Raw genomic sequence first — 23,052 nt, 5'->3', positions numbered from 1 at the left:
TTTTATTAAAGAAAACACTGAGCCTGACAGAGCCAATTAAATTTGCCTCTATGAGTTGCAATTTATACACATAAAGTAAATGAACATTTGTTTTTAAGCAAGTTAACTAGCAATTACAAGGCTTTCCAGGAAGCTGTGTGAAAGCATTCCATCAGCTGAACTTTAGACCTTCCTTTTTTGCTACTTGCTTGCAAAATGAAAAATTAGGATTGCCTGTTAATTTCCTGATTGACTTTTACCAGAATCGACTCATATTACTGTGTTTTATTATGGATCCTGGAATTCTGACCAGCAGCAAAATGGAAAGACGATGCTCTGGAAGCAGTTCCCCTATAATTTTGAGGCACAAACCCATGAACCTCAGTAGCATTGCCCAATCTATGGGTTACCACATTCCTTTTGAAGAATGCAAAACAAACCAAAATTAGGTGAAAGATTCAGCCATAAGCACTTTAACCATGAAGTATACTAGTCACAAAATTTTCCAGTAAAATTAATCCGGCTGTAACTTCAACAGTTTTATGTTTGAGTACTTCCCGTGGTTTGTTCTCATGGTCCCTTGGTTACATCTCTCACATCCCTACTATGCACCAAAGTCTTTCTTTGTACAGCAGGCTTGTCTTCAGAGACACCATGGTGGCCACGAGTGTAGTACAGATTGGCTACAGCATTAAGCTGGATTCAGTGCCACATTTTCACAACATGCAAAAATGCAAAAATCTGGTTTTTAATCTTCTCTTCTGAATTTAAGACCATCATTTAACCATCACTTATATGAACACACTAGCTAGGATGAAACAAACATAGAAGACAATTTTATAAAACACTGTGCCATCAAGGTGGAAAGGGTCTCTGGAAGAACTGGGAGTAACTGACTACACGTTGGCCACATGGAACTGGATGGTCCTTACAATGACCTGCAATCAGCTCCCACCGCACTGTGTAGCCGGACAGCTAAGAGGAAAGCCACTCTTCCATTTAAGTCATCTGCTTTGCAATCTTATTAGTTTAATTCATTTTACTTGGTACTGTTTATTAACTCTGTGTATTTCTGCAATTACAGGGTCATCTCTAGTATGTTTATAAAATACAATACATGATCTGTTTTCCTTATTCAAATGCCAAAATATTTCCTGTGCTTTCATTCCATTTCACTGAAACAGGCTGATCTAAACCGAATCTGCCCCAAGCCTATATTAAAGCACCTCCCAAATGTCTTCTCTTCAAAGATAATGGCCTCTATTAGAGGAGAAAGGAAAATAATCACAGCATAATGCTTTCTGTAATTTCCATACCATTTACCATTCCAAGGCTGAAGATGGCATTTACCAATGAGCCTCCTTTCCTGAAGTGATCTGTCATGTGCTCCAGCCAATTTGCTTCCAAGCTGTTGACGGTCTGCCCATTCCTGGAGATCCTCATAGGGATAGTCACTGTATAATACTGGCTGCATCTTTGTGGGGTTTTTGGCTTGTTGAAGAGAGCGAAGATCTCTGCTTCTACCAAAAAGTAAAAAATGGAATAATGCAACAACAACTTTATGATATTTCAGCTAAAACAACGTATAACCCACTGTTTGCCTTTGCCTGATTACACTGTGCAACTGCAAAAAATACTTTGGGATATGGTTATCTCCTTAAAACATTTCTGAAGTGCCCAACACAGTAGGGTCCCCAAACCCAATACAGTATTTTGATTGCTGTTGAAATATTTGTTACTAATTATAGATTCACTGTTGATAATAAAACATTTAAAGACAGAAATACCTGAGTACTAACAGGCCAACCCCCTACTGGAGTTATCAGTGTAAACCAAGATAGGAAAACATACTCCACAAACTGCTTTAAGTACTGCAGCAGTCACAAAATCACTAAAAATTAATGCACAGAGTACCTTTAACTTTCTACTGAACGAGATGTTAAAAGAACTGTGACACTGAGGACAGTTCAATACAAAATCTTATTGCAAATTTAAAAGGAACTGCATTCCATAGATCATGGCAATTAAAGTATTCAATAACTTGGTTTTGATAATACAATGGCATGGGACCAGCAAGTAGTAGCCTCATCTGGAGGAAATGCAATGAAACATTACTGTAGAGACGTCACTAGCTGGCTATTTGATTTACTGTGGTTATTTGATTTATATCTGAGCCAAGATGAAACATTAACACAACAGTAAACAAACTTTGAAAGTGGAATTGTGAAGAGCTGTACAAATGAGGACATTTTCCGGACTCTGCTCCATACCTCCTCTAGTATATCGTAGGAGCAGTTAATGTAGGCTTACCATCACAAAAAAGTCACTGTTGACAGCAAAGCTGAGCTTTCACAGCCCTAAAATTGGAACAAGTGCAGATACACCTTCCAAATTCTCAGACGGGTACAACCATCAATAGAATTACTGATAAAAAATTTTTTTGACATTAATATTTTACTTATTAATGGACATGGAAATCAATGGTAGAATTTCTATTGACTTCCAAATGCCAAAAATTCTCCCAAAATAAACTAAGATAAAACATTATATGAAATTCATTCATTCAATAAGCTCCTCTTGTTTCCAAGTTATTATATTCTAATCTCAAGTATTAAGGTAAAGAAAGAGATTTCAAGAGAAATGTTAAGATTGCTCTCTAACAAACGTCACTGAGCAAGTGGTGTGTAAATTGAAAAAGATATTAGAAGGCAGATGCTCAGAGCCAGGCTGGCACCACTTGAAGAAGACAGCAGGAAGCTCACGATATAACCACACATGAAAGAGAGACCTAATGATCTCAGACATGAACCATGATTCAAACAGAGTAGAAAGGAATAAATTGTTGACAAGAACCCTCTTGCTGCTTACCACTTGTTTAGAAAGAACAAAATTATGATAATCCTAACTCAGAAGAGCATACACAGAAAACTTCTATGATCGTTTTGATTCTGATCCCCTAAATAGACTCATGTTGAAAATGAAGATCTTCTCAGTGTATATGAAGACTTCATATTAACAATAGTAAATCATGGAATTGGAAAACCATAGGGAGATGATAAATTGGATTTGACACCAGGCTGTTGACAACATGCTTTTAAGATGTGCGGGAGTGTTTCAGTGATTGACCTTGTTTGTCACCATTATTGAGTTTAGTACCTCAGTCCTAACGACCATTCAAGTCACTATTGACAAGAGTTTTCACTGCTGAAGTATGGACAAAGACACCTTTGGTTTGGTTCTAGGTAACATGGCACTTTTGGACGTACCATTGGAATATCTGTGCCTTGATCACAGGCAAATAATTTTCAAAACTGCTTTGAAGAGCCCTTTAATAAAAGAAAAAGGGAATGAGCGCTACAAAATATTCAGGAAAAAAATGGAGAAGCATAAAAATAATACTTGAATAGTATAAAACCTAAAATAAAGAACAAAATTAAGATTCCACAAATAGTAAGAAATATTACATTTTTTTTCTGAAGTTTTATGTAGGGCAGATGGAGTTCAAGAGTGGTAACTTCCTATAGAATAAGTAGGCTAACTGGAAAAGAAAAACACCTGATGCTTTCTATCTTTATGTTCCCAAGGAAGGATGGAGAACTGCTGCCAAAGACTGAAATACATTTTCCATGGGAGGAAAAGGCAGTGCTGTAATAACAAAATTTCATACAAGAGTAATAAAGAAATCAGCAATGTTGTACAGGCAATAGATTTGGGAAAATCCTGCTATAGGTGAATTGCCACATAAAACTGCCTTCTCAGAACTTCAGTCTTGGAAAGTATTTGCATAACTCACCAATTAAAAAAACTGTATGAGAAATAAGTAAAGCCAAAAAAGCACTCAGAGAAAGAAATACAAATGAGGAAACTAAAGGCATTTTTAAAATAAAACCTCTTCTCTGGAAATCAGCAGCTCTAATAAAATCCTGGGGTGTTACAGACAGATAGAAGTTGGGAAGACTGGAGGTCATCAGCTTCACATTAGGCAAAAATATTAAGAATAGGATTACTTGTAGCAAAAGGTATCCGCTGTTTAGTATGGAGAACAGCATCAAAAAGATTATTAAACTTGCTTGGTTAACTCTCTCAAAGACAGCATATATAAAAAGAGAAAGAATTGCTCTGATTAGACTTGGAGATAACTAATTTAGAACTATAAAACCAAGAGAGGTTTTATAATGTGTAAGATTCTAATGTAAACCAGAACAAATTACTAAAATAATAGCTATGCTTTGACAAGATCTGGCTGCCTCCTTGCCCAACAAAAATTGAAGAAAGTATGGTGAAAGGTTACTGGAGTGTCGTCCAAATCTGATGGCAAAAAGCTAATTACACCAAAATGCAACGGAAACCAAGACAATAGTCCAAAGAAGGTACAATGCAAAAGCATTCTCAGTCCTACATACAAAATCCCCAAAGGGGTAAGATTGTTTCACTGATTCTATGTAAGATATACAGAATAGGGATAAAATAAAGTCAAGGACAGTACCAGGTGAAAGAAATATAGACGGAATTTTCTTACGTAATTTGTAGCTTGAAGGAAAGTAAACAAAGCAGTAAGAGACAAGAGTGTACACACTGTTTTCTAGGATTTAAGCAAACATAGGAAAGAAAAATATTTTGAGGTTTAAACTGGAAACGGGACAAGAATATTTTTTCTGATGACTTTTCATTTTCTAAATTACTCTGGTCTACATCCTATTTTGAACTACAATTCCTGCTACTGAAGGAACCTCCAAGCAACAAACACCTTAAGGAGGGTATTTTGTGACCTCAGCTGAGACTTTTGTTTTTAGATGTATACCTGAGGAGAATTACGTCAAAGAGATGAAAGAAAGAAAACTGGTATATGAAGAATAATCTTACAAAAATATGAGAACTGGAAGGCAAATTATGAGGAGCACCACTACCAAGAGGACCTTTACTGTGAATTAGCAAACATGAGCCATTAACAAAGTAACTGCTGCTTTCCAGTAATTACAATTCTGACTGCAGCATTGACCCCAGCCTGACCATAGGATACTAGGAGACTTCAGAGTGCAGATCGCACATATTCCTGCTATTCCTGATGTGGTTTAATTTCAGCTGTCTGTTCACCTGCTACAAAGGGGCTAACTGTGGTAAGGCTTTGTGACTTACTCCTTCTATTGCTGCAAAACCTTGTCAGGCAGATCAGCAGCGCTTTTTGTTCAAACCGACAAAAAGGATGCAAAGATCAAGAGCTCTCAGGATATCAAAACAAATACAAAAAAGAACCAATTCAGTTGAACAGCAGACAAAAATAAGTCTTTACACTCAGGCATACACACGGGCCGTAAGAAGGTTGCACCTGCTCATACCATGTCTTCATTTGCCACCTGACTTGTCTCAGTCATTGTGAACTGTGTAACCACGTTGAAATCAGGTTAAGTGGCTCATTTGATGCATTTTTTCTTCGCCATTACAGTGGTAAGGTCCTCCCCACATCCCCACACCCCAAAGCAGCTGGGAACATAATTGAGGCAATTTTAACTCGGCTTTTACGTATGAAAGGTCACTACAATACTTACTGCCAGTAAGTGGTTTTAAGTGTCGTGCTGGTGTTTCATTCTCTGCAAGTCCATTCGGCTTGTCTGCTGCTTCTCTTACACTCGGGTTCGCTTGTTTAAACTGTTCTTCATTTCCCTTCGCAGACTTGAGATTCAGCTCGTCAGTAGCCTGTCCTTCACTTCCCCAGCCCTCCCTGGATGTGTCACATTGGTCACCACTTTCCTCACTCGGTGCTGGAGTATTGCATCCATTAATGCCACCTATTTTCTCGCCATCCGGTGAAGCATGATCCTCGGGACAATTTGAAACATTTTTATTATCTCTTGATTGCACAGAGTTGTTGCTGGCGGGTGTCAGGGAGGCGCTGACAAGACAGTTCTTTTGGGAATGGTACTGAGGTATAATTCCAACAAATTTCAAGCCTTGACTTGCAGCATCTTGAATCTACAAGTCAAAGAAGATTAGATTTTTAACTGTCAAGCTGTCTTAGCTAAATAGAAATACAGAAAATAACACCCTTCAAGGCAGCTAGCATGTCATTTTGCTACTTTTGTCCACTACCACAAGAAATTGTCACGTTACATTTACATAAAAACCTACATTCTAGATAAGCAGGTTGACAAGTTTCCTAAACTGTCCGAAAATGTAGAAGTGGGAAGGAAAAAAAAAAAAAAAAAAAGGAGAGAGAAAATGCCTACGTATGTTGTACGTTTTCACAAGGGATAAAGTATCTGAGTGAAAATTTTGTTTAAGCTAAATTACCAGAAGTGGTATTACTCACACAAAGTTTTAGTATCAACATTATGAAGTAAGGGACTTAATAGGACTTAATATTACATCTTCTCTGTATTAGGTATGTGATTATGACATTATGCAAAAAAATGTTAATTCTCTCTGTTATACGCACCATTATAACAACAGTTGTAACACCATTATAACAACTCGGAATAGAAAAAGGCATGAGATGAGCTAAGAAGAAGACAAATGGAAACTTGGAGGTGCTATTATTAATCCTTTACACTTTAGGTAAAGGAGGAAAATGAAGGAATCAAATCGCAATAGATCCTAAGAAAAAAGCATTGGACTAGTAGCAATGACAATTAGATAAAGCTGGAATTAACTAAGGAAGGTTTGAGATGAAGCAGAAAGAGAAATCTCTTTTAAGCAGACTCAGCACTACGGAGGCACCATCCATTTGAGTCACCAGCCTCTAACTCCTCAAACCCAGGAGAAGCTGCAATGAGAGCCAGATTTCTGTGAACACACGGGTGTCTGCTGATTCATTTATCAAAATCACCCACCAAAAAGGAAAGTTTTCCATGTAATGTATACCCTTCATATAATATAAAGTGTAAACACACATAAATATTTCAAAAAGAAATGCTTTCAGAGTGGAGAAATAATTTCACTTTCTCTGCATACCATGTAATTCCAGAGAGTTAAGTGTCCTAATTATCTCCAAGGTTCAATTTAGTATGATCTTATGTGAAACAGTTCAGGCCTTTTTTTCAGCAGCAAATAAATGGGAAGAATATTGTACTTTTTTTTTTTTCTTTTTTAATCTAAGAGGAAGCTCATTTCTGCATCTTCCCTACCCAGTTTTTTGGGGGTTTTTTTTGGTTTTTTGTTTTGGGTTTTTTTTTTTAAATGAATCATCTGCTTTCTGGTAACGTGTTACTGTTCTGAACACACAAACCTACAGATGGTACCTGATCAACAACAAGAACTTCCTCTTTCAGACCACTATTTTATTTTCCATATTAAATTAACTCTTGATTTCGTGATCACAGGAACTTGAGCAGAGCTCTCCAGGAAACAAAGGAACGGTCTTCACAGGTGTTTAGCCTGGCAAACATGGGATGCTGACTTAACTAAAGCTCATCGCTAAAGAGGACAATAACCTCCAAATAAAAATACTGCCATCAGTATCCTGATCAAACGAATTTCTGTCTACAAAGAAAGTTAGCATGTAAGAAGCTTGTTCAGAAAGGTTTAAGTGAATGTCAATGATAGATGCATTCATAACATGCTTAATGGTCCTGAACCCCTGATGTAATTTTACAAATACTTTTTGACAGAGTCAATGATCGAGTTACAAATTCAGTTCATTTCTTATCACTAATCTACAGACACACCATTACATTTGACTAGTAGGTTGCAGGGCAGCTAATTATAGAAATTTAAACTAGTATGCAACTGTTAAGAGTTTGAGGATAGTACATGTGTAGTTATTATACTGGTCCTAGTTAATAAAGACTGCTTGTCAACCTATACCAGACTCTCCCACACTGTGATTAGGATAAGAACAGCTTTCACAGGTATTGTAGCAATGTTTTACAGTCTTGGCTCTCTCAAAAAAAACATGTTTGTTTTAAGGAATACCTGATCCTAAGGTTTTTCTTTGGAGGTTCGTTCTCAGAATGGAAACAGGAGGAACTAAGGACTGAATGACAGTCTAAGCTGCACAGGCCTAATAGTTTAACAGAAAGACTAGGAAAAACGACTGTATCTTCAAGGCCCTTTCCCAACAAATTAATCGGCAGTATACAGAATACAAAATCTTATTTAAACCCGTATTTCAAATTTTCCCAATTACATAAGGGAGAACCAAGCATCCCATTATTTTCAATAAAGCCAGTTTAGCAGGAAATGTTACATCAACGCTGCAATGTAAGCTGCAGAACAGCAAAGTGATGTATCAGCAGACACAAACAGTCTTTCCTTCCAACTTTCCACAAAACCATGAAGAGGCTAGATCACGTAATAAATAAAGTATAAAGCCTGAACATCTTCAAACTACAAAGACAATTTGATTTTTTCAGCATCCTATTGAGAGCTTAAATAGTACAAAATTTTAGTTGCCTTCACTTACAGAATGAACTATGCCATCCAGTATACACCACATTTTCTGTTTCCTGTATTTGAAATATCGAATATTTGAGTTATAAAAAACAAAAACCCAGACTTAAACAAGCTCAAACCTCATTACCGGAACAGGTCATGCCCAGGAGCCACACAGGGCAGAAAGGCTGTTTCTACCAGCCACCTGGGGGTTTTGGACCCTTTGAGGCATCCTGTGCTGGTACACACAGACAAGTATGTCTGTTCCAGCCTTTTGGGAAAATATCTTAGCAGATGAGGTGCTGGGAATCAGTAAGAGGGCAACACATGGGACAAAGCAGGGGTAAGGGTGAACTGAATGGGAAGAACATTATGCTGCTCTGACATGGTCACCCAGAATATATTCCAGATTGGATAAATACTACAATTACTTGCCTTTATGTGCCAGTTTAGAGTACTAACAAAGAGTACCAACAAAGGTCCTTCTCATACCACGCTGTATGACTAAATGAGAGGAAAAAGCATAAAAAGCAGAGCAACTGCATCTCCACCACTTACCACATTGGAAAAAAAGCCAGATTAAAAATACTCTTACATTAGGTGATCCATACTAATTTCAGTTGTTTTACTGACCTTTTTTGTATTTTAAATACACTACATACTTGCTCTTTACATTTTGGGAAATCTTTAAAAGGGAAATTCCAACAAAATTTACGATAATAATAATAAATTGTTTGGTTCTTTCCCCGGATAGGAACAGAAACATTATTATTGCCTCATAAAGTGCTGTTTGGATGATACTATCCACAAATACAAGAACAGGTCTCCATCACAAAAGATGTTATTGTTCAACAACAGAAGCAGAATTTAACTCATTTATTTCGACCTGGAAAAACCCCCAAGTGGGTACATACACATCAGTTTATAACTGGCTTGCAACAAATTGGATTTACGCCAGTTTAAAAATAGAACCTGCTTAAAGATGGGGTGAAATTTCATGTGTACAGAGGGCCGAGGCAGCTAAAGAATTTAATGTCATCCCTACAATTTGCTTGATTAGAAACCTGGCATTTTCCCTGAAGGGAAAAAAATGACAGATTTAGCCTTTGCTATCTGTGAAATAAATATCAAATCTCCCACTAACTCTAGCAGGAATAGGAACAAGCACCATATCCAACCCTGATGTCGCTACCTTAATTGAATTTTAGCTGGGGCACTTGTGTTAACATTTCTTAACAAGTATGAAGTGTTATTGTTTATTTCAGAACTGACTGACCGCTATTTTTATACTGCTTTTGCAAAAAAGGAACCATCAGCAGCACAAAGCAGTGTCACTAAACATTATGTTGATGCAGCAAATTTACGTCCCATCTTTTTAAATACTTCTGGTACTCCTGACGGCTCCCTGCCTCATTAGAAAATGGCTGACAGCCTAAATATCTGTAAAACCACACCTGACAACAGTATGGCTGAATGATGAAATCCTCTTTTCTGAAAACTACTTGTTTTTAAACTGTAGGCCTCACAACCATGAAAGACGTGCAGAGGCTCCAAGTTGAAAGCTCATTTTGACCAGCTGCATACAGGTTTTCTTTTCAAATCTATTTAGAATAAAGACATTTGGCAAGTTCATTGTACAGGCCACATACTGTTTGTGATTCTGCATTTCTTGTTGCATTATCAGCTCCGTAATAATCTCCTATTCATAGCAAGCATGATGGTACTACTTATAAATACATAAGCTCAAGGATATAGATCCCATGCTGAACAGACTCATATACTTTTGTCAGCTTTAGTAATTGCTTACAGGGAGATTCTATGCGTTTCTCCCATGGGATGGCACACAGAAAATCAAACACTCAGGATAGTATTCCACCCACATCAATAAACATGGGAAATAATGCACAGCGATTTAATAATGAGGATCTCTCTCTTGGATAAGGATTTTCAAACAAATTATTTAATATGACAAGTGCTAGGAATTTCTGTTAACTCTGGTATGCCAGGAGCTGGACATCTTTGGGATGCACCCAGAGAAAAAGCAGTTTTACTAATGTCATCAGGGTGCTCTAGTTTATAGCAGCCCTAAACGGTCTCAAGGCTTACACTTCCTGATGAGCTGGAAAAAAACTCCTTCAAAACCTGAGCATTAGGACCGAAGAGTTCATTACGAGGTTTGCTATATGGTTCATGACATAATAAGGTACAGAAAGAATGACATAGCAACCCCGTAAAAGGGACTGCTAATATAAAACCAAACAACAGGGACAATTTATAAAGAGCACACATAGCAAAAATGCTCTTGGAGAAAGGACAACGTTCTCTGTGTGCAATGAACTGATTTTCTGATGGTCAGATGCATTTAGTTAGCTCGGCAGCAAACTAAGGGAGAGACTGCTACTTAGTCCTACTGATGGGAAAACATACGGCCTCTGAAACAATAGCTGGGTTAATTTTGCTCAGAGCTATCTAAAACTTTTTTAAGCCAAGCATAAGCTGTCCTAGCCAGTAAAATAAATTCTTGTCTGTCCGTCTGTTTATTTGGTTTCTAAAAGAACAACTTTAGAGGCATTAGACCTCATAATGTGTACCAGAAACAAGATCACTGTTATTTTTCTACGTTCTTTTTAGGATTCAAGCAAATCTCTTTTGACAACAGATGTAGCATCCCGGATCTTCATGCAAAGAACATCATCTTGTGGTTTGAGGGGAATGCTATGTACTGCATACCAGGAGTTGGAACTGGAAAAGGATGTTCAAGACATACTCTTCCAACTGTGTCCTCCTTCATTAATATTTAGTACTACATGTTTCATCACAAATACCGAACATCCCCTTTCCAGTTTGTTCATTTCTGAAAACAGATGTTTAAAATTACGACAGGCTTTTAGTTTGCCTTGGATATTTTCTGTAGGTCTCACATGCTGCTTCCTGAGAAGACAGCAACAACAGTCATCAAGAGTTTACTGCTTATTTTAAAACCAATTAGGCTTAGCTAATGTTCTGAAGGAGGGGTTTAGTTCTTTCTAAACAACTCTAAACTTTTGTGACTTTGGCAGTTTTGCATCTCTAGTACTAAGTACAAAAAATGACAATTCTACTTATCAAAGAGCAAAGCAGCAAATGCTAATAATTTCTCTCAGTCCTGTTAGTCTGAGACTCTGTTTCACTACTTGCAGATTTCCAAACTGTGCAACCTTTCTGACTAGGACGCTCTGTCATTTAAACCTGTACTTCCCATGCATTTTTAACCTTTTCCAGTCTGCACTCACCAGTTCTGAATTTGAGATAGACAGTTCGTGTTCATACAAACGTAGCTTTTAGAAAGTCAAAACCCAGTCTGCATTCAGGCTTTCAAATTACCAAGTATTTTCACTGTCAATTACAAAAAATAGGCCATGACGGATCAAACACTGGAGGGGTGCCTTGAAAAATGTTACCGTAATCCCAAACCACAGAGTTATCCTTTAAGCGGTGTTGTTAACTGTGTTTATATTGATACTTCCAATAAAAACCTTGACCAGAATTTTACCATTTGGGAACTTTAGATCTAAAGACTGTTAGAAAGAAGTTGGTAGATCCAAGAGAAGATAACAGAGTACAAAAACAAACCAAAAACTTAAAAACTAATTAGTTTCTTGAAGAAACAAATGTACGTTGCCTTTCCATCGTTGCAGTATACAGCCCATTCAACAGAACCATTGACTCGTCACTTTAAGCTCTCACTGTATTTGTGGTGGAGCAGAACTAGGCACTGAACAGGGAAAAGAAAACAAGCTTTGCAGTTTTACAACATGCTCACTGGTAGCAGCCTCCGCAAAAGGGAACTGAAAGCTACAAACAGAACAGGGAGAAATACAGGGAAGCAAGCAGCTACTGCAACCTACTGCTATGCCGAATAAAACAGAAGATAGGCTCTTAAGACAGTGCTGCCAAGAGATATTAAGTTACAGTGAGCTATATGTCTCCTGCTACTGGAGCCAAGGCAAGGATGAGAGTAACAACTTGAAATTCCTTTTCAGCTTGCATTAGCTGTACATTCATTCCTGAGAACAATATAACCACACTAAACATGTAGTGCAGCGTGGTGCCAAGTACACTTGTTCCTTTCAGCATATCTCACTAGATGACAGGTCTTGAAACCATACTGTCTCATCCTCTGTGGTCTTGGGTGCGATGATTCTTCTCAAATTATTGTCTTATTTTAGCATCTGTTCCTTCACAGAGCTGGCAAAGGGCAAACATTGCTGGATACAGGCTACAAAGATTCAGTGACTGTGGCACCTGCCCAAAAGCCATGTAACATACCTGTGTCCTCCCATCCTTGCCCTAAACTCTGAAAAGAAATCCTGAATTTAACCATGTCATTTAAGATTTATTCCCTAAAAATTGTTTTAAGACCTGGGATAAACTGCTATGAAGCAGCCAGCTATGCTCATTCAACTCAAATACTCTATACATGTTGTCAAAAAAAAGTCTGTAGAAACTCTGTCCCAAGCGCTTGCTCTACAGAACAGACATTTTCAAAACACAGGCCACGTCTTGTGCATGAATCTTTTGAGAGAAACTCCTACACCAATGGGTGAACATAAGCAAGGAGAAAATAAAGATTTATAGAGATGGATGGTTGCGTATTGTATCTAACAGACGTTTTAGCCGGATGAACATAATTCAGTATTCTTTGTAGAACATGAGAAAACAGTTGCTTATTTGTGATCAACTAGCACTAATGTGATTCAAAACTGGCACACAGGTTTAGTCCATCTCTGTCCTAAGCAACTAAAACAAAAACCTAAAAGGTTCAGGAGAACAGGAATATTTTAAAAATTAAGAATTCAGGATACAACTACAATACAAGTTACAGACTTTACATTTAGTTTACAGGGAACGTTTTCTTTTATCTTTATATAAACCAAAGAGTGTTTCTTTAGAATCGCATTGTTTCATCAAGCCATCTGTTACTCGTAGCCAAAATTACAATTTGAAAAATTTGCCCATATTTTATTTTAGCACAGTATAAAATATTATCATCTTTATTGTTATTTTTAAAAAAAGTTATTTTTCCCACCAGACAGAAGTGGGATCATTAAAAACATCAACTACATACTTTATAACATCTATTTTTATCTTGGTCAAGGGGATGACTCTGAAAGCTGCTGGGGGCAAAGGATTATAAAAGCACAACCAGGCTCCTGGGAGAGTCCTGAAAATAGTTTTGCAACGTTCATGGAAGATATATATCAACACCACTCTTACAGGGCTTAGTCTAAAGAACACAAGTTGAAAGAAGCTTAACCAGGAACAGATGTTTCCCTTCACACCAGGCTGTTTAAAATACAGTATATGCTATTTTTTACCGTCTCTTGTTATATATACACTTACAAAATGTTAACAAAATGCACTTTAATAAATATTATCACAGCAGATCACAAAGAGCAGAACTATTGATGTGGAGTTTCAACTTCAACTTCATGACCATATCTACTTCTAAGATCCAAATACTTCAAAATAAAATAGGCGCTCTGTTTGCACTGCAAACATGCAGAAAACAAAGCGGTCGGCTAAGTGCTCAGCAATGGTTTTCATTACAATGCGCTAAAGAAATAAATGTTGTATTGTTCTTTTGCAAATACCCTGGAGAGTGAAGGTTTTGGGGTGGGATTTTTTGGTTTGTTTTAAGGATGGAAATTATTTTAGAAGAGGTTGAGATCACATCTAGATAGTAATCTTAGGTAATAAACAGTACTCTAGAGGGGTCATTTTCTAGCCACAGAAGTAAATTTGAACTGCTTATTCATTTGAAGAACGATCCTCTGAGCAATATTAAAGACTCAATTCTCAATTTTTCCCCTCTTCTATCTTTTACTGCCACCTGCTCTGACTTTATACCCTACAGGAAATTTCTGAACAGGCCAGCTAAACATATCTAAAGTAAAGAATAAGGTTTACAGTAACGATCCAAGGAGCCCTGGCACCAACAGAGCAATCAGAGACTTCACACAAGAGATCCTTGTAAGACTGCAGCAAGAGAGTCAAGAAATCCACCAACAGTCTAGTGCTCTTCAGAACGTGTAAGTGCATCTCTGTTCATTCTAAAAAAGAAATCTCAATGCAAAGATTAAGAGCTGAAGAAATGACAGACAAGAATGTGAGAAATACTGGAACAGCTATATAAAAAACAGTGTTTTTCTTAGCGATTGTAAGTAGAAGTAAAAATAATTACAAGATTAGCAATTTTCACATTCATTTTTTCTAGGAAACTGCAGACTTCTGTCTTCGAATTTGCCTGTTACAGTGTTACAAACACAAATAATTATAAACAGAAAAAGAACATATTATTATGGACAAATCTGTCCTATGACACTTTCTCAGCTGCCACATCTTCTTGCCATTTCATAGGTAGGTGCTGAAGAGAGTTTTAAAACGCCGACGTTGAGAGTTCAAAATCATTTAATATCACTTTCATACACTATATGGATATGTGAAGTCCCTTGTTTTGATCATGTAAGACAAATGTCAAAAAATATGTAGGAAATAAGTGAAGAGCCAAGTCTGGGCTGAATCACTCCCTTGACTAGGAAAATCTATGGAAAAGGTTTAAAAAGTTTTTGAGAATTCATATAGGCATTCAGTTTTTATTTTATAGGAGAAACAGAAGTCCTCCTAAATACTCCAACCTTGCTTCTACCTAGCACCTTAAAAGAAGCAGGAGAATTCGGCTGCCTTTTAACAGCAATACTAATACAAAAATTCTTCACCAATTAGTGCCATAACACAGATGACTCTCCAGAAAACGATGTGCGTGAACTAAGATAGCGGTTATCTTGACAGCACCGAAACAGCCACAGGTGAATGGAGGCTAAAAACAAGAGAGCAGGGAAAGAAGCATCTCGGTAGTTTGATAAAAGCATCGATACGGAGAAACATGCAGTGAGACTGACCTGTGGTCCTTTGGGGTGTGTAGCAGTTCCTTACCCAACTGCTCAGCCAGTCTCCTGCCTGCTGCTCCCTCCAAAGGAGTGAGGGCAAATAACGGGCAGGGGCATCGAACCCCTCCAAGAAATGTCTCACCTTTCAGGAGTACACTCATAAGTTCAGCTACAGTTTAAACTAGTTGGTAGTAATGTGTATTACTTTCCAGTGTATAAACTAACACTTGAAACATACTAATTCCTCATACCAGTTCTACTCTTGATAACATTTTCTTTTTTAAAAGACATTTAGAAAAATTCCAGTAAATACCAGTTAATACCATATACTCCAAGGGCTCAAGAGGGCTCAAATTTGTTAGATCTTTCAGCAATGTAGGATGAGAGGTCTTCATAGAAGTGTTAGTATTGTATGGCCTTTCTTTCAAAAGTCCAATTCCCTACACAAATTGCTTTTGTACCGGGGAGAACTGGTGGTCACTGTTTCAGATGTCAACTCTAGAACATGTACGAGGGTGGCAGTGTCCTTGCAATGTGTTTTGTTGGCATATTCTTCCCTGGGGTCCCACTTGCTCAACTCTGAGAGGTACCATCACTTCCTTGGCTCAGCAACGCTATTACTAGAAAATAAATGTCAATAAAAAAGTCACTACATTTGCAGGAGTCAAGATTATTTCTAGGGTACTCGGGACTACAGAAGTTGTTCAGAGGACCACTTAAGGGAGTGTTACTAGTAGCTTTTGAGCTAGTGCTGGTGATGGCATTTATATACTCTCTGAAGTTCACCAAGGCTGTGAACAGAGGGAATGGCAATGAGAAGATCCGACACTGTCTTATTCGGCAGATTTTGCTGCAAGATAAGCATTACACAGGTGTTTCAAGATGGCAGTTGTGTTCCAAGCTTAACTGGTCCACCTCTGAAAATGTAAAACCAATTATTCATCTGGATGGCCTTAGGTTTGCTGGAAGAAATTAGCCTAATTTCTGAGTCAAGTAAGGACAGACCATCAGGGAGAGGTCCTCATCTAGTCAAAAACACAAAAGGAAGATGTCTGCATTTGGATTTCAGTTAAGCTGTAGCATTTTTAAACTACGCTTTTCTGTGCTTATCATACTTCCCTAGGGAAGGATAACGAGCCCACAGGGACAAGAAATATGAACTCTGCAATTGGGTCAGACTCAAAAAAAAATTTAACGTACATGAATTTCCTTCTGACAGAGCATTATTAAGCAAGCAACCAAGGATACAAAGATTCCCTTCCTAAATTTTGAAAAGTCAGAACTGGGAAGAAATGGTAAAGAAACTACCCTCCATTTGCTAACCTTCCACCAACACCGCAAAGATGTGAACACAGGAGCAAAACCTTTTGCCCCTTACAGTTCTTCTAGAGCATGTAACTTAGATTGATGTGGAAAACAAAGGTCATGAGAAACATATTTGGCATTCATACATGACTGCGTATTCAAAATAACTCTTTTCTTGGGATGTCAGCCTAACTTCTCCTTCCCTTACTTGTCTCAGCAGATTCAGGAGAACACTCTCAGATGAAAAAAATGATAACAAGATACACAGAAATAAAGAGCAACTAAGGAAGCAATTAAAGGCTACCCTATTTTACATGAGACACAAGTCAAAGTATTACAAAATACAGTATCTTAGAAGTAACATCTTGCGAGAACTTCAGAATGATCTGAGCCACAGCAATCAGAAGTTAGCTTTGCTCATTAAAAAGCAGACGAGCAAGGCTTTAATCTCTGTTTTGCCTGAGAGCTAGACAGGAGTGCTAATACCAACACAGGAGTAAAGTACATACACAACAGTTAAGTTACTTCTTTCATTACCCGGAAATTAAATGACAAAGACATCATGGGACTGTTTGAGCTCTCTAGGGCACGTTGATCTGCACTAGATCCACACTGATACGAAAGAACAAACAGAATGTAGTGATGTCAACATGATTTTAAGGTGTGTACCTCATGCAACATTACGTCCCCAATACTCAACTGTGTCCTGCCTCCCATGGCTCTTACCATGGTTGGAAACCACAGTGTTGGCAAAAATGTACAGGAGAGACTAGAGAACACGGACAGAGTCCCAGAGCGCAGGAGGATCTCAGCAACAGAACACAGGTTGGACCAGAGAGCTGCCTTTGGCATTTCTTAAATGTTTTATAGTCAACACTGTACTGAGGCGAGAAGCATTCTCCAGGTGAAATAACTTTCTTGTTTCTACTTCATTACTCTTAAACACTTATATGGAGTTACAGAAGAAGAAAAAAGGTACTACCTATGCTGTATACCACTGCAAAATTGATTTGTGTTTGCCGGGACCTAGCAGTTAATATTCAACATGACATACATTTTCAATGCAATAAAAAGTCAATTGAGAAAAGAAGTTATTAAAATCACATCCTTGTTCAAACTCCATGTAAACAATAATCCCTCAGTAGTGCATGATGAAATTAATAAAATTAATTTTCTCAGGGTAGAGGAATTTTTTCTAGTGAATTCACAGCTGGAGAAAATTTTGACTTGTTATTTTGTTTTGAAAATATGGCTACTCTATTTGGTATCTTTTTAAAAAAATTTAGTAATTTGCAATGCAGTAAGATTGTAAACCTGTGCTAAAAGCCTCTGTTACGAAAAGCTCTGCGATCAAGGATTTGCCTATTCAATTACAACACTCTATTAACTTCAATTGTATTCCACAGTTCGAGGAATTCCAGGGTTGTTCTTTTTTGAAAGCAAGCAATTGCCCTCTCTAAAAGGTTTTTGTTACTACTTTCTTTGAAGAACATCCTTTATTTTTCATTTATTTTGTTTGTAAATATCTGTTTTATATGCCCTTAAAAGTAATGGACATTTTTGTTGCTCAAACAAATTAGTTAATATGACAATTAATTCCTACTCCCAAAACAAGTCCTGTTTCATGAGTTAAGATTTATATAAAAGTGTTGAGACTTTCATAATGCGTTTAATCAGATATAGACACAGCACACACTTGACAGCAACAGCTTCAAAGAACTTCAAATTTCTCTACATCAAATAACATCTGAGGATGAGCGACATACTCAGCCACAGAGAAACAGTAAATATACATTTTAGCTATTAAAATTTAAATGATTCTATTTCAAAAAGGCATCTTCATAACCCCATAATCAAATAGCTTCTACCAACAGAAACACCTCCATGTCTAGAAAAGCATTCTAAAGAGTCTCAGAATTGGATATTTATGGAAATAAGCTGACTCCTGGATTGTCATTTTGTTTTCATGTTAGCCATACTGTTTCTGAAGTTACAAATACAAAGAAATTTTCTGTTGCCGTGATATAAAATTTTGCTACCAGTTGTGACAGATAAGTCTGTATTCCTAGTCTGACTCAAAGAACTGAAGAACAAAATAAAACATGTTGGAACTGGTACACAAGAACTACACCAGTTTTGCCTAAGTGTGAATACATTGACATAATCGAAGATAGTGCCAGAATAAAAGTGCAATACCACAATAAACCCTGAAACGAAATTCGGACTCAAACTTTGGAATATTAGTAAGCGTTCAGAAAAGTTCAGTTTGTTCTGATACCAAAATCTATATATCTTTAAGTCTGATGATGATGATCAGATACTCATAGCTGCAGTACTTTTAATCCGGTTTTTACAATTCATAGTAAAAAGGAAAGACTGAACACGAGTGCAGTCTGTCAAGCTAATACAGCCTGTGCTGAAATTTGTTCTACAAAATTTTCTTAGCTATCATCACTGCAAGATGGATTAAAGCTAGGAGAGTGTGCCTACTCAGGCTGGTCCTGTACCATGTGGCTAAGTAAATATAGCATTTAGTGCTAGTTTTTATAACACGCAATAGGACACAACAGATGCTGCAAAATTTGAAACATGCACAATGAATCTGTCTTCACTAAAATGGACATAACCTGCTAATTTCCAGTCTGGCAGAATATTACAGCATCAAAAATAATTTGAAAAAGAAAGCAACAATAAAGAATTGCAGGGTTCTTTTCAAATTCCCCAGTATGTGTAAAAGTTTAGTGAAAGCAACACTATTCTGGATGACAAAGGTATCTAGGTTACAAGTACCATTCTCCAACTGCTAACATCATGTGATACTGAAACAAAATGTAAATAATCTGGGGGATTCCAGGAGTTAATAGGTCTTTTAGCTACAGTACTATCCAATGGGATATTTTGATGTTAAAATGGAAATCACCTATATTGTTTCAACTTCAAATATTTATACCGTTATGGGATTGTCTTCTACATTTGTAACTTAGTTGATATAATCTGTGAGAGGGCACTCTCCTGTGACACTACAAATCATTTTCTCATCGTAATATGGTCAAACTTGCTTCTCTCAAGAAGTATAATTGCCCTTAAGATAATCAAAATTACAAAAAACCAAATTCTAGTGCAGTGTTTAAATTGCACAAAATGTACACATATTCCTGTTGTCTGACAGAACTAGAAGCAGTAATTATAGTGCAAATAAAAGCATAGCGTGTTTTGGTTTTTGCCTTTTTTTTTTTTTACTCACTTTCTTAATAAAATCAGGTATCTCCTTTTTGTCTGAAAGTTGGTTTAAATAGGAGCAGCACTCTACCTCCAAGACATATCCTTCACTACGGACATCACCTTTTGGAGACCTAAAGAGATAGAAAAAAAGAATCAGTTTCTGGTCTTAATACTGGATACCCAAACATCCCCTTTATAAATATTTCCTACGGAGAGCTAACCTTCAGACAAAACTTCAGTTCCAGCACATTCACTCCATTGAGCTCAACACAGTTCTGACAAGCGGCAACTACAGTGTCTCACGTACTTGCTAGGGAAGGGAATTAAACCAATGACTGTGGATGGTGGAGTGCCTCAGGGTCTTCCAAATTTCTTTATCTGTCCAAGAAACGCTCTGTCAGCCTGGCATCTATGACCAACGCCAAGGAGATGCACAAGTGATGTAACTCAGAATATGCAGAAAGCAGGTTCCAATGCAATGGGATGACAGATGCTCTGAGCCCCACAGGGCAGCCCGAAGTGTTTCACAGACAGTAATTAAAGGAATCCCTTCTCTTATCTACCACCATTCTAAGTCAACATTTAAAAATCAGGGACTAATCAAAGTAGTCTATCCTTCAGTTTTACCTTATGCTTTGCTGTTGAGAAACTTAAAGCTATGTGTGAATCCCCTTCTCTTTCAGAAGAAACTATCTCTTAAAATAATTCAAAGTGTATGGCATTTGACACATACATTGCTGAACAAACTAGTGCTGTGGAAACATGATATTGGTCAAAATATGCCAAGGGAAAGTTTGGAAGTTATCCCGAATGATCTTGAGAAACAGTCCGTAGGCGTGCACTGCAAAGCAGTGCTACTGAAGGCAGTTTTCATCTCCTCTGGACTCCTGTGAATGGAAACTGATAAGCCTAATCGATAGAGGTAATCTAGAGAATCATTTGTTTTATCAGTTCTTTAAGAGAACACACGGAGGAATGTACAAACAGAAAAGCTAGCCTTATTAACTCATGGGATTAGAAACAAAGTAGTGATCTTAACATCCTATATGCAGAATGAAAAGATCTAGTTTGAAGTAAAGAACTAACCCTGGCCAGCAGTCACTTGATGCGCTGGGTACCTACAGGACAGAAAGAAATGTGCAGAAGTTTGAATGCAGAGTGCTGAGGAAACAGCAAACAACAAAACAAGGGCTTTGCAGGCTTACCAAAGCAAGTCAGTGTAAAAGCCCTGTTCTGGGGACTGAGATAGTGACACAAGTAAAGCACGCTTCAGCTACAGATGGTCCCAGGGGCTTTCCCGAGACGCTCACATTTACTCAGAGCCATGAGATGCGTAGGCTGCCGACTGCAAACTGGCAGTGTGTTTCCTAGGCAATACTGCAGAAATTTTCTGAAGTATCACACGACGTTGTATTTTGTACTTTCACACGGGCTATACTCTCACTTCATTTCTCTTATGTCACATGTGGGACAGGCGGCTTCAGACTGTAAATTGTTTGGGAACACTGAAGTCCTTTCCATATTTGTTTTTTCCCTCCTTACTAGGTTCTTCTCATAACTTGTGGTCCCATTTTGCTCTTGGTTCTGGACAAAAATCTTAACAAAGCGTTAGTGTCCATGGAAACTCTTCAAACATCTTTATAGGATTTACAGAAATCACTGCTGGGGGACTAAAAGCGGTCTACCCTCTACTCCTCTATAACAGTTGTACAGAAATTAATTTAAGCAGTAAAGAACAACTTTCTCAGGAAAAAAAAATAAATCATTTTGTGAGGGACAACCCATGAACTGCGGACAACCATTTTTGCTGTTCTAGGTAAAGTCCTAGGTAAGATAATCTATTCTATTTTCCACCACAGGTGAACTCAATGAATTCAAGAACATAAAAATAAACTTAAGAAAGTCTCTCTGCTATAGTATTTATTACTATACTTATATTTTTTTTCTAAAATCTGAATATGAATAACCGGAAATGTAGCCCTGATGTTATCTAGCCAGATAGAAACAAGTAGGAGCTAGGGCCCTCTAATGCTCTAGCAATCAATAAACCATCAAAACTGCCACTTGATATTGCTTGATATTGCAATGCAAGGTCCATACCACATCAAATGGAGCAAACACAATTCTCCAGTGCTTTGCTTGTTGTTTAATTACAAACCACAAGTGGGTTACCAGGACCAGGCAGCAAGGAAACAAAGCCTGTTTAGAAAACCAGACCCATTTTGGGGGGACAACACTAAGCCTCTACAAACGTGAGCATCAAAACACCTCTTCCAGTTCCCTCACTGGAAAACCCACTGCATTCATCACAGCCCCCTTCCAGCCATATTCCCAGCCTGGAGACTTTGAAATCATACGGCTCAAATTCAAAGTTAAGATATCAAATCCCAGAAATGAAGTATGTGCCATGCTATTTCTGTGACCACTCTTTCACCAAGGCTTGTTCTTCCGTAGTGATCAGGTCTCCATGCAAACTGCGGCGCTGCTGTAAATATTTGCTGTGACAAACATAAAAACTTACTATTCTAATTGCTCCGAAAGAATGAGATAGAGTGTATTTTCATGTTTAAACCCACTAGCTACTTGTAAAAACAAGTTCTTTTCAACCTATATTGCTGAGTTTTATACACAGGTGTAAGGAAGAGGGAAGTTTGCCCTTGAACGACTTTCTCCTAATTCCTCTCCTCCCCCTCAACAGCTCCCTGGACTCTGATTTTGTGCCGTTTTTAGAGGACTTACTTCCAACTTCTTTGAAAGCAGTATGAGTTATCTGAGGTACAGATTATATCCATAAAAATATAGTGATTCTTACTGCAACTGCTTAAAATGACCTGTTTATTTTTCCTCCTTTAACAAGTACTTTGAAATACACTTGCTGCTTGTAAATATTTAAGCAAACAGGAGACAGTGAATTCTTCCTCTAAGAGTCTCAGAGCTACCTCTGCACTAGAGCTCATAAAAGAAATTGCATCAAATACCACTGCACTCTGTTAGGAACATTATTTCACAGAACACACATAACAGATCCTGCTAAAGGCCATAAAATCTTAAGTTAAAATCTTCCAACAGAAGAACTCTGTATTACCAAAAAGTATTTTTCCATGCTTTCAAGTAAAATATATCCGTATATGTTAAAGCCAAGTCTTTGTCTACACGGGTAATTTTCACCTTTTTAGGAAACATTTAAGAGTCTATTCTTCTGTCAAAAACAAACAAAACAAAAGCCATAGCTTCTCACATAAGAACAAAG

At 37.5% G+C, this 23,052-nt stretch overlaps 1 protein-coding gene across 2 annotated transcripts in view; it reads right to left on the bottom strand.

Moving 5' to 3' along the window:
- The window catches only part of RFTN1 (raftlin, lipid raft linker 1), a 100,059-nt gene that overhangs the window by 26,357 nt on the left and 50,650 nt on the right, over nucleotides 1-23,052 (bottom strand). For both annotated transcript variants that reach the window (XM_054191255.1, XM_054191254.1), the window contains 3 exons: nucleotides 19,825-19,933; nucleotides 5,526-5,949; nucleotides 1,296-1,499 (listed from right to left, as the gene is read on the bottom strand). In XM_054191255.1, the coding sequence (XP_054047230.1) occupies nucleotides 1,296-1,499; nucleotides 5,526-5,949; nucleotides 19,825-19,933 (737 nt within the window). The remainder of the gene's footprint in view (nucleotides 1-1,295; nucleotides 1,500-5,525; nucleotides 5,950-19,824; nucleotides 19,934-23,052) is intronic.

Source organism: Rissa tridactyla, chromosome 2, assembly GCF_028500815.1.
Source record: "Rissa tridactyla isolate bRisTri1 chromosome 2, bRisTri1.patW.cur.20221130, whole genome shotgun sequence".
NCBI classification, from domain to species: Eukaryota; Metazoa; Chordata; class Aves; order Charadriiformes; family Laridae; genus Rissa; species Rissa tridactyla.
This window is presented reverse-complemented; position numbering and strand designations above follow the sequence as displayed.